Source organism: Rattus rattus, chromosome 5, assembly GCF_011064425.1.
Source record: "Rattus rattus isolate New Zealand chromosome 5, Rrattus_CSIRO_v1, whole genome shotgun sequence".
Classification (NCBI taxonomy): domain Eukaryota; kingdom Metazoa; phylum Chordata; class Mammalia; order Rodentia; family Muridae; genus Rattus; species Rattus rattus.
The window spans coordinates 35207100-35230809 of record NC_046158.1 but is presented as its reverse complement, the minus strand read 5'-3'; the positions used below and the strand labels follow the sequence as shown (position 1 = coordinate 35230809).

Below are 23710 nucleotides of genomic sequence, written 5' to 3'. Positions count from 1 at the left end.
ACAGTGCACTCTAGCGCTGTCAGTTTTCCTACAGCCTGTGACGAATAGCTCTCAGGGAGTATTAGGTCCAGGCTCTGTGGGAGGAAACCACTTGGGTTTTGAATGCTTAGGCCAGCACTGACTCAGCATCCGTGGAGCACCAGATCAGTGACTGACGGATGGAGTCTCAGCTTCATTTTCTTCTTGATGTCACTCCTGGAGAACACCCTCTCTTTGCACTCAAGATGCAAAGAGGCTGGGGAAATTTTGTATACTAGAAGCAAACTGAGTAAGTTGGAGATTTCAAAAGGGAAACTGAATGTGCATCACTAAATTTTTAGACAACTACAATAAAGTTGGATCATCTTTTCTGGTTTTGTGGGGTTTGGGGTTTTTTGTTGTTGTTGTTTTGTTTTGTTGCAGTAAGTCCAGAAAAAGGACATTGTAAGTCAGGGAGGCCACACCATGGCTACTGACTGAGATGTCGACAACCTCTCAAGGTTGTGAGTCTGGCAATGTCCACAAACCTCACTCTCAAGCCCATAGTCCTGGACAAGCCTGATGTAGAGTGTGGGGCTCCAGTCTTGGCCTCCTTGAAGGAAGAGCCCAACGGTCCTACTGGGTCCTGCATTCAAGTTGTGAAGCTGGACAGCTTTGTTCACAGTATCTTCTGCCATGGAGCGATATGTGGTCCACTTCCCACCTACAAAGAAATCAGTAAGCTGACAAGTTGGCATTCTGAATTTTATTATAATTGACCATTTACCAATAATACAAAAGTGGCCTCTTAGTAAAAAATAGGACAAAACACTTGTTCATTAGAGTGGAAAAAAACAGTCCAAACATGAGTCAGTTCCCCCATACCTGCTATTGTGATGAGGCCACTGTCGCTGACTTCCACAACATGATTTCGAGAGATGGACTGAGTGTTTGCAGACTTGGGATCGGTAACGAGCGGGCGAATGCCACTCCATGCTGCCAGGACATCCCCTCTTCTCACTGGCAGAAATCGGAAACGTTTTAATGAAAGAGGAATGTACAAGAAAGAATTCGGAAGTTGAGAGGCACAGGTGAGATCAAAAAAATTAGCCTGAAGTGAAACAACTTTGAGGGTGGGAATTCTGTGACAAGAAGAGAGTCTGCTTGAGGGAGGAAAGAACCTAAAGGTCATGGGCAAAGGTTTCAAAGAGGAAGCCACAGAAGCTTGTCGATGAGCCTAATGGGGGAAAGGATTAGCATCAAGAGAGAAATAAAACAATTACGGATTTTTTTTACGTTTCATTCTAGAAGAAACCTGACTCTCTACTCAAGAATGACAAAGAACCTTGTGGCCAGATGTGCTCTCTCTACAATCCACTCACCCCTGATAAGCTGCAGCAGGCCCAGCTCTGTGAATGACAACTGCAAGTCCCCGATGGCTGCTAGTCCCAAGTCCTCTCATTTCCCCTCACAGAACCCTCAAAGTATTGGGGAATTTTCTCCATGACCAGCTATCATGAGTAACTAACTTGTCCCAGCAAATGTCCTTTTCTCAGAGTCAAGCTTGGTTCGTTTTGACTTTCCTCCTCAAACTGAGGTGTTCCTCATCTGCTGACAACTTCCACTCTCTGTTTGTTTGGTTTTTTTTTTCCATCCCTAACTTCCATAACTGACCCAGAGATGGGCATATCAGCTCCCCCTAGTAGCCACATGATACTTGCATTGCAGAGTATGAACGTTCTCTCAATAACAAGATAATATAAAATTAGTCTTTATCTCTAGCAAAATACTAATACTGATAACAAGAGATCAGATACCCGCTGAAAAGCACTTGTTACTGATCTACCAGTGGGTGAGGGATACAGTTCAATGGTGTCCACAAGGACAGAAGGAACACATGTAATCCTTGCTCAGGAAGCTGAGACAAGAGGATTACCACGAGCTAGAGGCCAGCCTACACTAACACATATTATATTAAGTTCAGGCCCATGGCAGCTACATAGATCCTATCTCAAAATAAAATTAGCTTTCTGGTAGATTAATTCAACCAAAATAAATCTAGCATATTTTAATGTAGGTGATTAATGGCCAGTCTTAAAATGACTATAGTCTGAAAGAGGGGATCCACATCCAACAGTTATAATGCATCAGGGACGCAGCAAGGACATAAAGAGCTGCGGAGGAAGCAGATGGCTTCAGTCTTACAGCTGCATGGTCTGGTCAACTAGAGGCCATAGGAGACCTTATGCTTGGCCTCTTCCCCAAGACACACACTCCCAGCTCTAGCCCTCTGGTGCTTGCAGATTAATCTCTTAAATAAGTACGACCTTGAGATTTCTGTGGCCTAGGGGTAGCCCTGCTTCACAAAGCTCTACACTTCTTTAAAAAAAAACACCTTTCAACATCAATAGTGCTTTAATCTTTATAAAATTCCTAACTAGGAAATTACTATATTTTTCATTAGTATTTACACAGCCCTCAGAGTTAAAAATAAAGCAATCAAGCCACCTTCTACGTCACCGTGGTCAGTGAACAGTTCCTCCCGTGTCTGTGAAATTACTTTCGTAGCCACACTGATCAGGAATTTGGTTTAAACCCTTGAAGCTCCATGACTAATGTCTGAAGTAGTTTAGGAAAAATTGGAGTTTCCAGAATAAATGTGAAGCATATGAAAGCCAATATCTGACCAAGGCTTCACCCTTTTCACTCTAGTGGACATAAAACAGCACACATCCGAGGTTTGTACTGTTGGAAACAGAGGGCCGACCTGAGGCGCTCAAGGAGTTCGTTCACAAAGTTCGTTCGACAGGGAACAGATTTATCTTGTCTCCACCCTTACTCCTGGGACTGGTTGCCATCAGGAAGAAAGAGTTCACAGCCAGGAAAGTCCTTAATACGTAATATCTCAGCATTTGGATTTTAGCTTGAAATTCGTATCACGATGCTGTTACCAATTTGAGAGGGAGTGGGTGAGGTGTGTGGAGGCAACTGTAGGGAGTGCTGGTGGGAATGGTGCACCTATTAGACTCGGGGATAAAAATCCTCGAGAAACACAATTGAAGTTTTTAAAAAGGAGTTAATGTAGATTAAACACAAAACCAAAATTTTATCACATGGATATTAGAATTAACTATTCAGAAAAGAATACATTTTAAGAATAATAAAATCAGGCAGGAAAGATGGGTTTAGTGCTCAAGAGCATTGGATGCTCTTCCAGAGGCCCTGCGCCCATATGATGGTTCACATCTGTCTGTAACACCAGTTCCAGAGGTCCTGACACCCTCTGACATACATGCAGGCAAAACATCAATGCATATAAAATAAAAATAAATAAGTCTTTTTTTAAAAAAAAAGAATAAATTTTTATTTAAAATATGAGGTATTTGACATGGTCTACAGGACTTTCTCATTACTAATCCAGAGTAGGGTCAGAAAATTCCATCTCCCCACCCCCTCCCCCGACCCCCCCCCCCTTTCACTACACACACAAACTCCTCAGTATCAGCTCAAGCTCAAGGCTACAGCTATGTCCTGTCCAGGGAGCACAGAACAAATACACAGAAACATCAGTTCTAACATTCAAGGAAAAGCAATAGCACAGTGAAGCTGATAGAACTCTCTCTTGATGATCAGTTAACCAACATGGAACCCTCGCACACTTGTGAAGCGAACCCCAGTTAAAGTTCACTCAAGAAGCAGATTCAAAGGAGATGGACGGTCAGAGTAACGAATCGCCATCTTGTCTTCTCGTTCTCAGTAAGTGCTTGCAGCCATGCTGTAGCCACAAGGCAAACAGTCCGAGGATGGTGAGGTGGTAGAGCAAAGAAGTATAACATCTACTAAAAATAAATCATTGCTCAACTACTCAACTAACCACCTTTTTGGCCTTCTTACATCTGGAATTCTTGCTTTATATGACAGCGAGTTGTAACCTCCCTCAAATGCAATGACTCCATTAAACCAAGTATTTCCTTCTGTACAATATTTCAATGATCTAGGACTATGAGGAGCAGGACAGTCTACAGCCTGTTTTTGCAGTGTGGGGGCAAGTCTGCTATTAGCATGGCCAAATTCACTAGCCAATATCAGCAGCAGCTAAGGCCTGGAAATGGGATTCAGGAGATACGGAGGAAGGAAAACTGGACTTCGTTTGAATAGCTAGCACACAGGTATCTAAAGGCTCCCTAGAACACAGGCAGGCTGATCCCGGTAGATCAAGATGGCTATTCACATCAAGTCCACCTTGCCCTCCTTTCTAAGATGCAGTCTCCCACTGACATTTGACTGGCTTGCTTTGCTCCTAAAAATGTGCTTTCATATCTAATGCTACAAACCTCGTGGTCCTTATTTTCCATTCCAAACAATCCCCCTTTCTTACTGACCTCATGAAATCGAGAAATGAAAACTATGTCTACTCAACTAAATATTCTTCCTCTCAAATTACTGTGCTGACACGGGTCCTCTCAGACACCTTCGCAGCCCACAGTAGGTAGTGAACAAGAACGCTTCTAACTGTCCAGAGTTAGAGGAATGGAAAGTGCCATTGGTGGAAAGCACAACAAAGAAAGTAAAGATTCCTTTACTTTGCCATCTCTTTCTTGCCCTGTTACTGGTCTTTATCAGTGGAGATTTTAGATCTCTCAATATTTTAAATTGTATACCAGGGAAAAGGCAGCACAGAGTTAAAAGTTATACTGGGATACTGAAGAGTTCTCTGAGCCCAGAGTGGTTTGTGTCTCAAGCACGGAATCCCTGTACTTGGGAGGCTGAAGACAGGAGAAATACCTTGAGTTCAAGATTAGCCTGGGCTACAAAATGAAATCCTGACTAAAAGAATAAATAAATTAATAATGGCAGCAGTAGCATACCCTTTTAAGCCTAGCACTCAGGAGACAGAAGCAGCCAGGACGCTGAATTGGAGATCAGCCTGGTCTACAATGAGTCTTGCAGGGTAACTAGTTCTCGAACAGTGAGACCCTATCAAACTCATTTCTATTGTGTCTTCAATAATCCACTCGTTCAGTTTACTCTAAGATATGAAGAGTAAGAAATTATCAAGGTGAGCAGAACTTTTCATAGCTCCTTGGGGAAAAAAAAGTCATGAGATTGTTTTATATTATAATTAATACTTTCCCTCACAAATCCTTGGCAAAGACGAGTGTTTGTTTTAAGATTAATAGAAAGTGAAGGCCACAGGAAGTGACAATTAAGCCTAAATGTGTGATTCCGTTTGGCGTTAGTTATTTAGGTGTGCATTTGGAGAAGGGGGTGTTAGTCCTCACGCTTGCCACTTTCAAAAAAATCCTGAAAAGAGCCATGAGAAAAAAAAAATATCTAAATGGATACAGGGAAACAGTGTCAGAAATCAATACTTCTCTACCGGCGTGTTTAACCTGCTGGAATGAAGTGTTAATCACAGAAATAAGATACCATATTACATTTATAAACTAATGAAACTAGAAAAAGCAAGGCGCTTGACGCTCTAATTAAACAGCTGGAAGAGAGCCAAGCCTGTGTAAGTTGATAACCCGAGTACAATCTCTGGCAGCGAAAAGGCAGGGCTGCAGCGAGTTGATATGGCCAGCTCGGCTGTTAATTGAATAACAGGCAATCTATAAACACTACTAATTGCACATGTGCAAGCCCATGTGCAAGTGCAGAGGCTGCATGGAGAAGCACCCCCAGAACACTGTGGGCCTGGATGAAGCACCCAGCAAATCTTCTGTCTCCCTTAATCCGCTGCAGCCATAGCTCGGTCCCCAACACCGCATCCCTCTGATTAACCTCTGCACAGTAACTTAATGATACGTGTTTCAAAAGATCATTTTTCCTCCTAACTCAACCCGAACTGCAGAGCTATCAATTACCCCATTTGAGCGAAGAACAAACAAGTAATCTAGAAAGTCCAGCCAGTGAATGGAAAGATGTCTAAACTGTAAAAGAAGACATGGGCTGATTCCCAACAGGCAGCGTGCTTTTCAGTAGTGTTCCCAGGCTTCCTGCAGAAGTGCAGCAGCTGCTCAGAGCGGCAGGAGTGTTGGGATCTGACACTCTCCTTTCCCTCTCTCTCTCTTAAGGATAGAGCCATCTGAGGAGACTCAGAAAGCGTTGTCAGAACTTACTTATCCACTTAATAAGGCCTTTCCATATGCTTAGATCGGCCTCAGTGAATGCGAAGCACTTTGAATCTGCAGCTCTGGGCTAGCAAGATGGCTCAAGGCAAAGGCGACTGCTTTGCAAGCCAGGGAATTCTCCTTGGATCCCTAAAACCCACATAAGGGGAGACAGAGAGACAGCTTAATCAAGTGGTCCTCTGTCTTACACACACACACACACACACACACACACACACACACACACACACACACAATGCAGACAAACAACACCTATATGACCTTGAAAGATTCACTTCAAGGTTCGTTTCTTGAAATAAAGACTTAATCCACTCTGTACTGATCCCTGTATCACACCCTGTAATTCAGAATTACTAACCAAAGTACTACACAGTACTTAGATGGTTGTATCAGAGTCACTTAAGACTCATCACGGACCCAAGACTACTGAGCTGTGATCAAAAAACAATGTCACTGTCCCTCCACCTCAACTACTACAGCAATTGTATTGCTCTTAGAAAGAGTGTAGACATTTCCTCAGAAGGAAAGATTGACATGTTTACCTAACAGTGTGTCCAGCACATACAGCACTGTGTAGAGCTGTGAAAGCACAAAGAGGTGGACATTTAAAAAAAAAAAGATTCTGGAGGGTGACAAAGCTTTGTTTCTCTCACACTTCCACTAGGATTGGACTCCACCAAAACTAGAGAAAACCTACAACTATACTGTAAGATACAGTGAGCGTCCACTAACTGCTTCCCTATATCAAGACTAAGTGCAACTCCTCAAACAAGGGGAGTCTAGTCAATTAGAAATGAGAATGCAAAGAAAATAGGAACTGTTCTTAATTAAAATTCTAAAGTATACATCGGAGCAAGTAAAGATGAACACGGCTGACAAAGCTGCTACCTCCTGATACTATACCTAACGGACATAGTCTCAAGATGGCCCCCACGCAACTAAGAGAAGAACTGGATCAGTAATGTTCAACCACTTTCATAAACTTTAGAATTGAGAAGCACTCTGCCAGTTTCTCCATTTGTCTGATAACCAAAGGATAAGGGATCTGGAGGGGACTCTGGAGACCAAGCAGGAATGGCCACATCCATTTATAGGCAGAGTAAAAGTGCCACCACCTCTGTTAGATGTCAAATCCCCTTTCAGTGGCAGATTTTCCCATTCATCCTGGACACAGTGGCTTTCTAGGACACACAGCTGCCTGCAAGGCACCCAGTCTCTCAGCACAGTAAGCAGTCAGGATTCCTGTCCTAACTGAATTTACATGGGAAGGTCTAAGGAAGTGATCATAAGGAAGAGCTCTCTACTCCTGAATTCATTCTATGCTTTGTTCCCACACTCTTATAGCACATCTGTAACCCTTTTCTTGGCAAACGTTATACAAAGGCGAACAGAAATCATTATCATACTGAAATACAATCATATCCAGATACCCAAGCTCCATCTCAATCTCTAGACGTACCAAGTAAAATATCAAGTTTAATCACAAGGAAGTTTAAGATACTTAAATAGAGATGTTAAACAAAGCATGCCTGCCTCCAGGTGCTATGTGTTGAACATACACGGTGAAGGTGAAAATTATTATTTATTGAATAAGTGTATGCTACTGTTGCAGATACCCAAAGAGGTTCCATTCAGAGTAGACTTATACCTAGTTCTTTAAATTAGAAGTAACTAATAATATACCATACTGACCAATCAAACTAAGACAGTGATGTGAGCCATTTTCTAAAGCTCTTTGTTTTGTTGGGAAATACACGATCACACAATGGAAACCCTGTCTAGGGAAAAGGGATTTGTAAATGCTAGTGAGCTGCATCCGGAAGAAGACAGTGTCTGCCTTTCCTCAACAGAAGACAACATTACGACTGATCATACAAACAGATGAACTGTTCTCAAAACCGTTAAACCTGTCTCTTTTATCATAGAAAGATGGCAAAAGTAATTCAGCAAATGAGTGAGCGGGTCTCATGAGAGCTTCTCTGCAGCCAGTGCCTATGTAGTTATCAGCGTTATCACGTTGAACTACATAGCGGATGTCATGTAGATCATTTGTACAACCATGAGAAAAGAAGAAAGGAAAACGGAAAGACTCATTCAAAGAAGGCCCAAAGTAATTCTCGTTCTGAAGGCCAAGCTCTACCATAAACAGTGTGCCACTCCAACATAATTCAGTGAGAAAGTGGGACGTCTTCTGCTCGTGTCTTAAGGAGAAACCAAACAAGATAGGGAGGGGGAAAAAGAAAAAGAGTAGAAGAGGGTTGGCAAGGGTATTGCAAGAAAACAACCTAAGTGTGAACAATCCAGTGGGTCAACAAGCTCGTACTTCAAGACCGGCCATGGAGTGCATGCTGAACTCAGAGAGATAAAAATGGAAAAGGTGTGCATGGTGTTTCAGGTGTGCGGGCTAGCTTTACGTCAACAAGCTATAGTCATATGAGGAGGAAACCGCAAATAAGAAAATGTCTCCCTAAGACTGGATGATAGGCAGGTTTATAGGGATTAATTAGTGAATTATGTGGGGGAGTCTAGCCCATTGTCGGTGGTGCCACTCTGGGCTGCTGGTCCCGAGTTCTATAAGAAAGCCGGTTGAGCAAGACTGGAAGCAGCAGCCCTCCTTGGCCTCCGCATTAGCTCCTCCCTCCAGGTCCCATTCAGCTTGAGTTCTTGCTTGATTTCCCTCAATGGACAGTATATGTAAGCCGAATAAATGCTCTCCTCCCTAGCTGTTTTGGCCATGGTGTTTTATCACCGCAGTAGAAACCCTGACTAAGACACTAGGTAAGGAAAACAGAAGAAAGAACAAATTCTAGCTTGGAAGACGGGGTAACAATTGATGCTGGGAACCAGAATGGTAACGCTAGGAAAGTTGTGACTATTTTGCATAAGAAAGTCCACTAGGCAACTTGGCGAGAACAAATACCATGATATCCAAGTAAAAGCACCCACTTAAACTGAAAAGAAGACTACTATCTGTAGTACAGGCCTGTTATTCCAGCACTTGGTAAACTGAGACAGGGAGATGACACACATCTATAATACAAGCACTCCTCCGGAGGTAAAAAGCAGGAGGATCATAAATTCAAGGTCACCATAAACCACATAGAGTTCAAGGACATCCTGGAATACATGCAGCCCTGTCTTCTCTCCCACCCATTCACTCACCCAACCTAAAAAGGAAAAGTTTGGTAGTCAGGAGAAGGTATTAATTAGCTAAGAGAGGGAACACTTCCTGGAATTCGTAAGGATCTAGATTCGCCACAGCAGAATGGGGCATGGGGGCTGGGGGAGGAAAAAGATAAGGGTTATAGTATGCAAGGTGTGGTTATGTTTCTGGCTGGAGGCCAGAAAGGCCCAGCAAGTTTCTGAAAAAGTCTGGTAGGTATCAAAGGAGGAGGAAATGTCCCAGGAATATTCACTGTACCTTCAACGTCACAACTCAGGTAGTTCCGCACTTCATTTAAGATGAAGTTAATGTCGTCTTCCGAAGGAATAGGATGGTGCGTGACGTCCGTTGGCGAATCGGTGGTACCCGCAATTGTCATCTTCTCCCAAGGCAAGAAGAAAATAACTCTGCCATCACTGGTTGCAGGATCAAGAAGTCCCATGTTCTCGGGGCTACAGTAGAAAGAAACGACTTTGTTCTGTTTGGCGCTCATGCTCAAATAAGCAAAACAAGAAAGACATGAACTACTACTTTGTTTTTCCATCCTAACCCATGGAAATTCCTAAAATTAAAAAAAGGTTAAAAAAATAAGGAGCTAAGCAAATGTGATAATGTTATCTTGTAATCCTCCCCATCTAACAATGCATGGTTAATTGGTTGTCTCTCAGTTGTTTTGGTTTTTATACTTTGGACCATTCACATTAGATAATGTCAGTGGAATAAATGCCTATAATTTCTTCTATTATGGCCAATTAACGATAACTCTTCAACCTTTCTTGGAGTCAATGAAATGTATTTTCCTGGGACATCTGACATTTTGCACCTCCCACAGTAGAAAATCTGAGAAGTACATGAGAAAGCGAAGGTCAACTTTCTCAAAACTGAAATGGAATCACCAACTCCTTCATTCTGTGATGAGTAATGAACCTGTGTTACTTTGTCACCTATGAGATTTCTTACTTTACTTCAAAGTGACAGGAGCATCAGAAAGTGCATGGAGAAGAAAACAGCTCAGTCTTTGTATGGTTTTTATATTTGCTAAGTAACAAGGCCACTGGATGGGCCAAATGGAGAGGAACAGGTTAGCAATGAGAATCATTCAAATACAGTGATGTATTGTGTCAATAATTAAAATGAAAGACCAACCCCTCACATAGATTCCAGAAAAAAAAAAACCAAAAACCAAAATCTTTCAAAACCTTAGCCAAGAATTTTCATTAACACATACCACACAATTTAAAAGCAAAATCATAGATGCACTTACTTACAACTGTAAACAAGCATTAATAAAAACCGGTAGATGTGCTGGAGACATGGCTCAGTGGTCAAGAGCACTAGCCTCTCTTCCAGCCTACAAAGGTTTGGTTCAATTTCTAGCGCACATGTGGCAGCTTATAAGCATCTGTAACTCTTGGGGATAGGATGCCCTCTTTTGACCTCCTTGGGTACCAGGCATGCTCAAGGTAAATAAACATGCGTGCAGACAAAGATAAACACCTTAAGTTAAAAACAAAGCCCATGGATGACCGACTAACCACTATTGTTTGAGCGTACTTATTACACTTTCAAGGGTAGCTGAAGTTGTTTTAAAAAAAAGTGGGAAAAATCCAAAAGTGTCATAGTCAAATAGAATAATAGAAATCTTTAAATACCCGTCACACTTATTGAGTTCTCACAGAGAGCTAGTGCTAAGGTATGTTCAACAATGGCATTCCTTAGACAGGAAACAATCACATGTAGTTTAAGCAATTTTCAAGAAATCTCCTTTATGCAAATATAAAAAACATGCAGTAGATTTCTTATATTTACTATACCCTTAAAGCATTAAACACTTAAAATATTTAATAAAGATTTATTCAAATGGGTAAGAATAAGAAGGCAATGACTGTTTCAAAGCAAAGCAAAAAATACTTTATACAAAATAGAAATCTTCCATAAACTTCTTTAATTCCTCTTCTTTATGTCAACTACTAGGAGGACCAGTCTTTCTCTGCAAAGCTGCCAGCCCCACATAGCACGTGTTCTAAACCCCAAGAGCCCAGGGAAAGAGCATCCTTCACTCAGTATCTAGCCTCTCCCTGAGGTTCTCATGACCATCCAGGGACCCAGAGGGGAAGTGAATTTCACTCTTCCTCACTAAAAAGTATCCAATATTTTTTTATTTCTAAAAAGCATTACATCTTATTTTGCCATTAGACCCACAATTCCTAATCTCAAGTCTTAAAAACTTTGGGAATAGGAAAGAGGGCTCCAAATTGATACACCATAGATTAAGCCATCAGTCACTTTAGGTTGGACACTAACACATTCGAAGTCCTAGCTTCGGTTTGCTAAATGGCTTTTTTGTTGGAACAAAACATTTGAGAAACTTGAGAGAAATATCATGCTGACATCGTTTAAACACAACGGCCTCATGGACAGGTCTCAAATAATACACATTTTAAACTTAAGCCTAAGATTCTACTATTTGGTGACGTAGGAAGTATAGTTAGAAAAGCACAACTACTGAGACCCTCAGAAACTTCCACTGCAATAAAAGCCATTTAAAGGGTGAAGGTGACAGTTACCAGCTGACGTGTACCTGGAACCTGGAGAGAACCGGCTGCCTAAGTAAAGACATATGTGTCAAGCATAAAATTAACAAGCACGGAGGGAAAGCAGAGCTTCTAACAAACGGTATAAAATTTTAAGAATCCACTTGGAAGTATCTTTCCTCAGTTCTAAATTACCTCATTCATAGTCTCCCTCGAGGAAAAGTTTGTTTTCTTATGAAGGATTAGTTCTGCAAGGTCACCCTAAAGAGTCAGCTCTGGTGACAGTCAGTACAATGGGAGAGGTGCATAGCTCTTTTCAGTCTCTATGATTCATTTGGCATCAGCAGGGGAAGCGGGCTAATTTATGTGTGTGTCTAGGATTAAAGGTAATGAACATTTTTCTCATGCAGACCATTGCTTTCCTGAAGAACCCTTAGTTAAACTGAAATCAATTTATTGTTAACCACTTAGCAATCAGTGTTAGAGCTAACAGTATGTACACACATTACCGGAAAAAAAAAAAAATTGACCTCTTGTCAGTAGTAAAAAGCAGGCTAGAAGGAAGAGGTGATTACATTTGTGTAGGGCAGTCAGTGGGTGGCCGGTTCTGCTTTTGGAAGAAACCACAAATCTGAGGAAAATTCCAGATTGGGTTTTTAAGAGCAGATTTACGAAAATGGTTTTCTGAAGTTAAAATCATTCTCCCGGGGCTGGAGAGGGGGCTCAGTGGTTATGAGTACTAACTGCTCTTCCAAACCAACAAGGCTCTGTTCTAAGCACCTTTGTTGGGTGCCTCACAATAACATGCCACGTCCAGGGGTTCCAAATTTCCTCTATCCTCTTCAGGCACCTGCAGTCATATGCACATGCCTATGCACAGACATGTATATATGACTGAAAATAATAAAAGTTAAAATACTGGGGGCAGGGAGATGACTCGGTAGTTAAAAAGCAGTGGCTGTTCAAGAGGACCCAGGTTTGATCCCTAGCACCCACATAGTGTCCTGCATCCACTAACTCCAAGACCAGGGATACCAACCTTCTTTGGACTCCATGGGCTGTAGACATGTGTGTGCCACAGATAAAATAAATAAATAAATCTCTAAGAAATAATACTAACCACCCCTACCTCTCCCCAAAAAAGCACACACCTAAAAGCTGTTACCATAACTCACGACTCCATATGTGGAATGTTAGGATTATGTCAAACTTTACTAATCCATAAACACACTTGTGCAAACGATACAACAAGAAGGAGGGCACGTAAGCTTCCCTCTATGTATTAGCCTAAGCTCCAACAACACTATAGCTACTAAAATCATCCAATCTCTACGCTACTCAGACGTAAGGATACAGCAGCTAAGAAAAGAGACAAAGCTGCCTGTGGTGACTGATGGCTGCGATCCCCATTATTAGGAAGTCGAATCCAGAGACTAGGCAGGAATTCGACACCAATGTGGACGGGACCCTGTGTCAAAACAGATCCCTGCCAAACTTTATAAAGTTATGTACTAGGGTGATATAGACTCCAAGGACATTCTGAAGAGGACTCCAGTGGCTCGATAAAGAATGCCAACAAGGGACAAATGAGATTTCCTGAAACTGAACACCGTATGGCAAAGGAGACAGTTAATCAAGTGAAGAGCATCTGCAGGCTGGAAGAAAGTTCTTGTTAGTTATATGCATGGCAAAGTATCCATCCCTCAGGTAAACAAAGAATTAAAAGAAACAAACCTGGGGCAGGCGTCAGCTACCAAGCCTGGTGACCTGAGTTCAAACACCTGAACCCACATAGAAGGAAAGAGCCGGCTCACACAAACTGTTCTGTGACACATGCTGTGGTGAGCATATATGCACACATGTCCATGAGTACACCTCTATCTGTGCACATCTGCGCACAATCACATCTATGTGTGAATACCCACACAAGTGCACACATGTGCGCACAAATAAAAAGATGTAATGAAATTCTTTAAGTCAAGCAAGCCAATCGATAAGTTGAATAGGCCAGTGAAACAAAGTTCTCAAAAGATGAAACAAAAATAGCCAATAAATGTATGAAAAAGTATTTGCTCTCACTAATCATCAAGAATGGCATTTATTAAAAAAGCAAATAACAATAAGTCTGGCAAGGATATGGACCAAAGGGATCCCCTATCCATTGCTTGCAACAGTAAGAACGAGTCCAGCCACTATGGAAGTCAGCATAGAGCTTCTGAGGGGGTGGGAGGAACTGAAAACAGAAACAGATCAACCATATGACCTAACTGTGCCTTGCCTGGGAATGTACCAAATGATGTGAAGCCAACATGTGACCAACACCCATGTAACAATGTCACTGCCACATTACTCTCAACAGTTCAGTTACAAAACAAACCCCAGTGGCCCGACAACCAAGGAATGGGTACAGGAAAAGTGGTATATGCACGTAATAGAAAGGAGGATGAAGAATGAAGTCAGGCTGTCACAGGAAGAAGGATGTGACTAGAAGGAATCAGATGACTCCAATTACACCAGTCTGGGGAGGACAAATGATGTGTTTTCTCTCATTTGTGTTTCCTACATTTTTTTTTCATGTAGATCCCTAAAATCACATATGTATATACAACCTGGAAGAAGAACCCAAAGGGGACTAGGATAATGGGGAGGAGGAAAAAAAGAGAGAGAAAGCCAGGAGACATGGGAGTGATACACTCTATGTACAATGAAAGCTAGTGAGAAAGTGTCCCTGTCTTAGAAGACATTCGGTATGTAATCTCCTGGGAGCCAGTTTCTCAGGAGACGGGTGTCAGAACAGGGTGCCATTACCTGTAGTACCCGGGCATCACAATGTGGACCCCCGCACTGGGCTGGCAGATGGGAACAACATCTTCATCATCCATTTTGCGCACGGAGTCTGTGAAAGGGCCGGTGGCATTGATAACGCATTTGGCTCTCACGTTAAACTCATGCCCTGTGAAGAAGAGCAGCATCGATTACAGACTCGGTTTGTTCTCCGCTCACCGGGACTGATTAGTAGTTCATCTATTAACTTAACCTATGGTGAAGTATATAGAGTACATTCTGCACTACGTGACAGGAGCAGCCAGAGTAAGTGGAGAGCCAAAGGAAAGGCTCGCTTCTGAGTAAATTTACCCAAAATAGGCCCAAACTAAAAGGGAAAGCAGCAAAGCACGTTTTCATTGTGGTTCTCAGTCTGTTTAAAACGAGCTATGATCAGGACGCTGGGGGCCTGCTCCACTGGGGATACAAACTCCTGCCTAATATTCAAAAAAGGCCCTGAGAGGAGAGGGAGAGGGAGGGAGGGAGGGAGGAGGAGGAGATGAAAAAGAAAAGAGCTGGGTATTTGACATCAAGTCTGAAAACCTGAGTTTGATCCTGAGAGTCTACAGGGTGAAAGGAAAAAAAAAAAAGAATTGACTCCCCAATGCCCTCCGACTTCCACATTCAAGCTATGGTATGTACATGTGAGTACACCTGTGTACACATGTAAACACACACACACACACACACACACACACACACACACACACACACACACACCATTACATAAATTGGATATTTTTTCAACTAAAAAAAAAAAATACCCAAATGTTTAACTGCCTAACAGTGAGGAAATATATTTGGCCAGTGTTGCTTTTGTTCAAGAAAGGATACAATTTTGCAAGTGCCTACCTAGACATGGGGCTGTGCCAAGAATGGAAATCTTATTGAGTTCTAGGTGACTGGCTCAAAAGCTCTGCCTGTGTCACCTAAGTGATGCTTGGAGACTTGGCACACTGATTTAATTTTATTAATCACATGTTTCTGTGAGGGGAATGAAAGGCATTCGCAGCTGCGAGAGTTCTGTGGACATTTATTATTATTCTTATCATTAGTGTTACTATTTAACACAAAGGGGGAAAATTGGCAAGTCCCACAAGGGAACATTTTCATGTTAAACCAGGCATTGTTGACAGTAAGGAATATAATTAAGATGACTGAAGTCTGCCTTTCACTGAAAGAAAAGTGACAGACAAATCCTCATTCGGTCATTATACTAGCACAGAAAATGCTAGGAAATGCCTCCCTCATGGACCCCGGCATACCTGTGAGCATGTCCTTGCACCGGGCACCACTCACGAGCTCTTTCCCAGTTTCGGGGTCTGTCTTCTTGAGCAAGCTCACCACCTCCATGTAATTGGCCGTGGCAGCCCCGTACCTGGCAGCGGTGAGGGCGATGGCGAGGTTCATCCGTGCGTCATTGTGCTGTCCTGAAGCAGAGAGAAGCATGAAGGGAGGGACAGGAGTCACCTCGAGCCACGCACGGTGGTACAGAAGTGTGTCACAGCAAATATGTCACATCTGTCCCTGTCACCTGGGATCTAGGTGATGGCTGGGCAGCTCTATGGGGTACCATCTGGAAGTATGTGGTCATCCTCGGGCGACATTTACCTGCTTCTTCAGGAAGCGCCATTTTGCATGAGGGAAAAACAATGGAATTATTCCTTTCCTGCAGAGCCAACATCAAATATCCCAAAGTTTTTTAAACTTATTTCTCAAATAAGTAATTATTCTCTTTGTGTGGGAATGCATGTACGTCAGATTTTTTTTTCTAATACAGAAGAAAAAAAAAAAACCATAAACATGGAAGCAAGGCAATTCAAAGCCTTGGAATATCTGACACTCTAACTGGCATTGATGAACCATTTTTATGAGTGCGTGCCTATCTCATATTAAAAAATCAAGACTTTTCCTCTTCCACAGAGAACCTCAGCATTCCATAAAAGGATTTCTCTTGGTTTGAATTTTGATTGGGGCTCCTTAAAAATGTAACGTTTTTTAATAGCACATAAAAGGTAAGAAATTAAGCAAGGCAAAATTTAATTACAGAACAATCCCTACCTGTGTTGTTAGAGATTTATTGCTGAAAAATCCTAGTTAAAGAAAACTAAGGGGGAGGAGAAGGGGGAAGCGATGATTAATCACTTTAAAATACTGGCATCACTGGAGACTTTTCCTATTTATTATTGCCAGCACAGTTAACGCTGACCAGGGAGAATTACTCTACATTGCAGGTCCCGGTTCTCTGTGCCCTGAATAATTAATTATCCAGGGCTAGATGTATTGAAGCAGAGTTCAAATTCCCACACATCGGGATCGGTTCTATCAAGATACTACTGATACAGGGATGAATCTAATGGATATTGTTGTTGATTGATGCTACCAGCATACCAAACTCGTAGTATAAATGGTTTATGTAAAGTTTCTTCCTTGTGATTCAGTCTGGGAGCCCTGAACGAGTCATATGTTCCAGGGAAAAGGGCAAAGTTATAAAGAGAGAATCGATGACTGGAGATCCTGCGGCCCCTCCCCACAAACATCTTATTTGAAAACTGCCTGAAGAAGGCCAGCCTGGAAGAAGCTCCCTTCCTGAGTCCAAACACTCACTACAAGGGGGGAACGACTATTAAAGGCTGAAGTTCGCGAAATGTTTATCGTTCTGGAGTGGCTTCATCCAGTGTGGCACTATTTGCTTCCCTTAAAATGCTGTATCGGAAAATTCAAGAATACAAAATACAAGAAGGAACAATGACAAAAGCAGTGGTGAAGCGGGAGCAGATTCGACTCAGCATGACCCTAAAGTGGCTTAAAACAGCCCAGTCCCAGGAGCCGGCTTTCCTTAGTGTAAGTTCTTTAAAACCAGAACACGTGGCACAGCCCAAGAAATGAAACGGTGTGTCGCTTTTTCTCTGGGGTAAAGAGATGACAAGAATGTTGGTGGCACACACCTTGAATCCAAGAACTTAAGCAGGCAGTAGAGGCAGGTGGATCTCTGTGGCTTTTGAGGATAGCCTGGTCTACACAGTGAGTTCCAGGACAGCCAGGGCTACATAGAGGCTGTATAAATAAATAGACAGACAGACAGATTGACTGACTGACTGATTGACTGACTGATAGACCTAAGGAGTGCCCCACATGTAGTCCCTGCTCTGTGGAGAAGCACACAGTTGTCTCATAGCTCCTGAGGGCTGAAAAGCAAGGAACTTAACTTCTCTCTGAGCCCAGAGGTTCCTGTCTCCTCCCAGAAATTCCAAGCATCTCCTTCGCCACCATCCCCCTGTATTCGGAGCAAAACTCCACCTCTATTCACTTCAACTTGCCCCTTGCCCTGGGACACAGATGCCTGCAGGGAGCACTTCCTGAGGTGGGATACGTTTTCATCTAAATGGTCCCACTCTGTTTCCTGACATTTTGAAAGCATCTCTATGTGTCTTGTAATTTTATTCCTAGATAAAGAGGACTTCGACAATGCTGCCAGCAGAGGATAGCCTGAAATGCCCATCCAATTGTTCTGCTCATCTCCAACCCATTTCCTCAGAACCACGAAACATCTCCATCTCACTCGTCACATTACCTTGGCGTCCACGCAAGGGCCCAGAGAGCAAGAGCACAGATCTGTCTCTTGCTCTGTTCTCATTTGCACTTGAACTCTTACATGCATGCACACCCTGAGCTTACAACTGCAGGACAGAACCACAGAAGAGGGGAGGACTGCCCAAACACAGAGTATGAGATGTACCAGCCAAGAAGGAAGAACATGATTGCTGAGGTATAGATTCATCTTAACTCTCAACGGCCTTGACCAAGAAGAATGAGAGATCTTGCACATGTGGACATATACATTTTAGGGTGTGCCGTCTAGGAGACAGGCCTTACGCAGGACTCTTCACAAATACTATTCTCAGAGTAAGTCTGGCATCTAAGTTATCCGGGGAGGAGTGGGGGGAACATTTGATGTACAAAGAATATGAAGCATAACCAAATATGAAAAGTAAAAAGGTAGTTAAGGAGCTGGTAAGAGGCTGTGAGGCTGTGACGATTCCCTGCAGTCCTTTAGGGCAGGACACCTTTAAATGGTCTTTGGCTATGTAAAGACCCATGCACAGACTGGCATGCTATCTTCCATCTACCTACTAGTACAGAAAGGCGAACTTTGAAGAACAATGATTTATTAAAAATAGCACCAGCCACTTTTTCATCACCAAACAGCCAATTTGCAATTAAGAGGATGCCCTCCCATCCTCCTATGCCCTGACCCAAGTCTGATAGAATCGTTTTGATGAGCAGAGGGGATCGGATGCCTGCCAGAAAGAATATCTTCGCCTGAAGCTTTAGTCCCATTTCCAGCAAAAAAAATCCTCACAGAATGCTTCATTGTCTCAGGCTTCTGGTGTCACAGTGACCTCCCTAGCAGCTTCCTCTTTCCAGTTGGGCTAATCTACAAAAGTCAAGCTCATTTAATGTAGCCATTACATTTAAAACTTCCCTTTCTGAAGGGAAGAGTACAGAAAACTGAGCCAAATAGGTGTGTGTACGTGAGAGTGTGGAGATTCTTAACTTCTGCTTCAAATACGTGTGACGAGCACAGTTGAAAGGGGAAAGTGGAAATGAGAACCACTTCTCAGAGAATTCTCACAGCACACAATTTCCAAAAGCGCTCACCGAAAGTGCGCATGATGTCAGGACTGGTTGGGTCAGGAACCGTGGAGGGAATGGGCAGGACACACAGCAGTGATGCTGGGGTGGAGATCTCTGTGCTGTGTGTGAGGGCATCACTCACCTGACTGGAAGAATGTGGCTAAGGCAGTGCGTGCGTGTGTGTTTGTGTGCATACAAAGTGTCCTTTATAGAAAGGCTGAGTACTTCTGAAATTACCCAGCTTGTAGGGTGTGTGGGTGTGTGTGGGTGTGTGTGTGTGTGTGTGTGTGTGTGTGTGTGTGTGTGTGAGAGAGAGAGAGAGAGGGTTGGGTACTTCAACTGAAATTACCCAGCTGGTGTTGCTTCTCCTACTTTGCATAAATGGACAATAAAAACCAGGCATCAAAGCATGATCCTTTAACACTCACAAAAGATGCTTCAGCAAGGAAATCAGAAAAACAAGCAAGCAAACAAACCAACCAAATAAAAACAAAAATTATCCTTTCCCTGTGGATTAGAACTTTTAATTATATTTCACTTGTGCAACTGTAAATCTAGTACATTGTCTCACCTCATCCCATTCCTGTTCATGACTTTTGTCCTAAGTCTACAATGCTCCTTCTCACTCTTATTCTGGACACCATCAGGGGCTAAAACTTCCTCAATTGGTTCAGAACTTCAAACTCAAAGCAGTATTATAGAGCCTGTGTTCCTCCTCTCTGCCAATGATATGAAAAGGCCATTTCAGGTGAGCAGTGTTGTGTTTGTAAAAGATAAAGATATTGAGTCATGTTCTAATGGAAGTGTGGTGAGGTGTGGGAAAGGGGGTGCCTTAAAACTGCTTACGCTGAGACACCCTTCTTCCTGAGGGACCAGCCACATGACAGCATAGTATAGAATAGGCATGGGGATGGGGGAGTTAAGAGTGTGTGAAAAACTCAGGCAGGTGTGGAGAAAGGGAACACTCCTCCATTGTTGGTGGGAGTTGCAGCTGCACTGGTAGGATTTCAGCTGAAGGAGGATCAGCAGGGGCAGGAGGCCAGCTTAAAGGGCTACACATTAGGGGTTGGGGATTTAGCTCAGTGGTAGAGCTTGCCTATCAAGCTCAAGGCCCTGGGTTCGGTCCCCAGCTCTGAAAAAAAAAAGAAAGAAAGAAAAAAGTTTTTAAAAGGGGGCAGAGAGAGAGAGAGAGAGAGACAGACAGACAGACAGACAGACAGACAGACAGAGAGAGAAATAGAATAATAGAGACAGGCCATGAACATGTGGAGAGAGGAGAGAGGAGACAAAGAGGGGCAAGAGAATGAAGAGAGGGCAAGCAGCCCCTTTTATAGTGTCAGGTATGTCTAGCTGTTGCCAGGTAACTGTGGTGGTGGAACTTAGACAGAATGCTAACAAGCAGGACCCAGGGGAAGATGCAAGGTGTGATGTGCTCCAGTCATCTCAGCCCAGGCCATAGCCACTGCCTATCACTCAATCAGCACCTACCTCACAAATAAAGTATAGCCAGAGAGTCACCCAACCTACCCTAGACAAGAACAGAGGAGCCACCCAGACAAACACCACTGCATGAGCAATAAGATTAAAACAATTAAGGAAGGGTCAGAGAGATGACTCAGTAGCTAAGAGTACGTCCTCATTTAGAGGACCTGGGGTCAATTCCCAGAATCCATATGGAAGCTCACGACCATGTGTAACTCCAGTCCCATGGGGCCTTACACCCTCTTTTGGCCTCCACAGACATTGCACCCATATGATACACATACATGCAGACAAACCCTGAAACATGAAATAAGTAAATCTTTCTTCTAAAAAGCAATCAAGGAAGCCTACTTATGATGGCTCATAACAGCTAACTTGCAGTGATGGCTAAAGCTTATATAGAAGTACCAGAAATACAGATCCAGTATCAGAATGACTCTAATATATCAGGTAGTGCCTACAAAATGACTTTCCTTTTACTGAGACCACAAAGGAGTCATCATCTATTCATCTATACTTTATACAAGGTACCAAGAATTAAGTTTTAAAAAAAAAAATTGTCCTGGGTTGATGTACATTTTTCCAGAAAAAAAGTCTTTTATAGAATATAGAATATAGTGTAGAGACAATCAAAGGCATAATATTCTAAGTTGATGAATTGGAGTAATTTGCTGTCACTTATCCATACTATAGTTCTCAAGAAGGGACACCTGTTAGCACTGAACATGTAATCATTTTTATTATTTAATACAAAGGTACAATTAAATGCAGGCACAGGATGTGACCCGCATCACAATTCTGCCTGGCCTTTCTCTTCACGGTTTCTTTTTCATTATCCTAGGCCTTTTGTTCCTTCGTGTTTCTTTTGTCTTACCCTAAGTTCTCGAACAAGCTATTTACAATCTGAATAATTAGCAATCAGGGTGGATCTGTGGTCCTTGGCCTCATATAAAGGAAACATTGTCAGATGCCTTAACATGACATACGGAAACAAAGTTTCTATACCCCGAGGACTTTCCCTTTCTTGAAAAAAAGTTTTAAATGAATCTAATGAGGAGTGAGTTTTCTACTTCTCAGACACTTAGGAATCTAACTAGAGTAACAAAAATGAAACTTCATTTAAAATGCAAACAACAGAATGCTTTGGGTATTCATTAGCTATTTTCGTACAAAAAGTTCTATACATTAGTTTACAATGAACACTCCCTGTGCCTGCCTCCTCAACCACAATCCATTCTCTCTAGCACAAGCCAAGAGTCATTTTGTAAATTTTTTTCTTTCTTCCTTTCTTCTCTCCTCTCGCTACTGCTTAGAAGGCCAAAAGTGAAAAGACCCATGTGACAAAAATCAATTCAACTTGGGAGAGTCAAGAGACAGGAGACTGACTGCTAAATAAACCAACCATACAATGGTGAGGCCTGACAGCCCAGGTTTACTCTTCCTAGTTTGCAAATGCACTGAACTCATTGACAGGTCCTCTTGGAAGACCTACTTCTGACAGAGATCTACCTTCATTGAGTGAATCTGTAGACAACACAGAATTGTCACCCTCCAAAACTCAAGCTGAATACTTTTTAAATTCATTCTTTTTGTGCATATTGATTAAACAGTCAAACAGCTACTATCTCTGTGCTGTGTACCAAAGTCTCATTGGTGAAAACAGAAATCAAAAAGGTCAGATTGAGTCAACTGCAGTGGATTTCAGGTTACAGGAGTAAAATTCACATATTTGTGGCAGTCCCATGCTCCCAATGTCCTCGTGTCCCAGTACTTTCTCTTTCCCCTGACGTTTTCTAGCGTGCCACCAAGCCTAATGCTCCAGGAGGATCAGCTCTTTTCTCTTAGGTTTGGGAAAGATTGGCAAAGTTTCTTTCCCACGGACTATGTGTTCAGGGTCAAGGCTGGTCTCCACAGAGCAACTCACTGAATCTGATGGTCTCGTCTCTCAGCTACACAAGCAGAAATGAGGCAAGAGAGAAAGGCAGGGCAAAAAGGAAGGAGCCCTTCACTCCAGAGTCAGGTTGGGTTCCTGAACAAAGGAGACTCAAGTGTACCAGCACAATTCAGGACTCCCTTCCTTTCCCGGTGTAAACATAGTTCTCTAGGAATCTCACCAGGATCGCCATTTACAGCAAAAGGTATGTATGTCCTAAGCTCCTTGTACAATACGTGTGGATTCCTTATCGATTATAAACACATCCAGGACACCTTTAGAGTCACCACTGTCATCTAATTTATCAGAAGAGAAAAAAGGAGGCAGGGACAATAACTCGGTGGATCAAGGACTTGCGATGCAGCCATGATTCCCAGCACCCATGTACTTAGTGGTCTTGACAGATCACAGTACGAGTGTAGGGGGTGGGAGGTGCGTATGGAATTAAGTAGCTCAACTGGAACTCTTCGTTCAGGTGAGACACCCTACTTCATACGTAAGCTGGAGAAGGATGGAGGAAGACACCCAAAGTCACTTGCACCTGCTGACACATGTACCTACACACATGTGAACACACGTGTAACATGTGACACACACTAGAGAAAGAGATGGAGACAGGGAAGAGAGGAGTTTCTTAATAGTCCTTTCAGATGTACCTTTAACAGCCAGTGCTACACAGTGAGATGTAGTCTCAAAAAAGTTACAGTTTTTGTTAAAATATTAGAAAAAAAACTGAATATTTTCCAATTCTAAATGGTTCAGCAGATTAAGGAAGGTGTTTGCTGCCAAGCCTGACAACCTGAGTTCAATACCTGGGACCCACGAGATGGAAAAGAACAGTCTACTACTGGTCATCAGTCTGGCAAATGTTCCCTCCCTCAAATGTGCGTCAACCCAATTCTAAATCCCTGAATTTCACTTCCCTATGAGTTTCTTTTGCTTTCGCTAGGACTGACAAGTGGATTGTTTTTCCCTTAATAAATGGGAGGGCTCGAGAATGGATTTGGACCTTGGAAAATGATACTGACATTTAAGTTTAGTGTAT

General features: G+C 42.6%; 1 protein-coding gene across 2 annotated transcripts in view; it reads right to left on the bottom strand.

Moving 5' to 3' along the window:
- Nucleotides 1-23710, bottom strand: part of Gpd2 (glycerol-3-phosphate dehydrogenase 2) — a 123914-nt gene that overhangs the window by 10928 nt on the left and 89276 nt on the right. For both annotated transcript variants that reach the window (XM_032903314.1, XM_032903313.1), the window contains exons 7-11: nt 15878-16042; nt 14598-14742; nt 9514-9707; nt 844-978; nt 507-682 (exon numbers count right to left, since the gene is read on the bottom strand). In XM_032903314.1, the coding sequence (XP_032759205.1) occupies nt 507-682; nt 844-978; nt 9514-9707; nt 14598-14742; nt 15878-16042 (815 nt within the window). The remainder of the gene's footprint in view (nt 1-506; nt 683-843; nt 979-9513; nt 9708-14597; nt 14743-15877; nt 16043-23710) is intronic.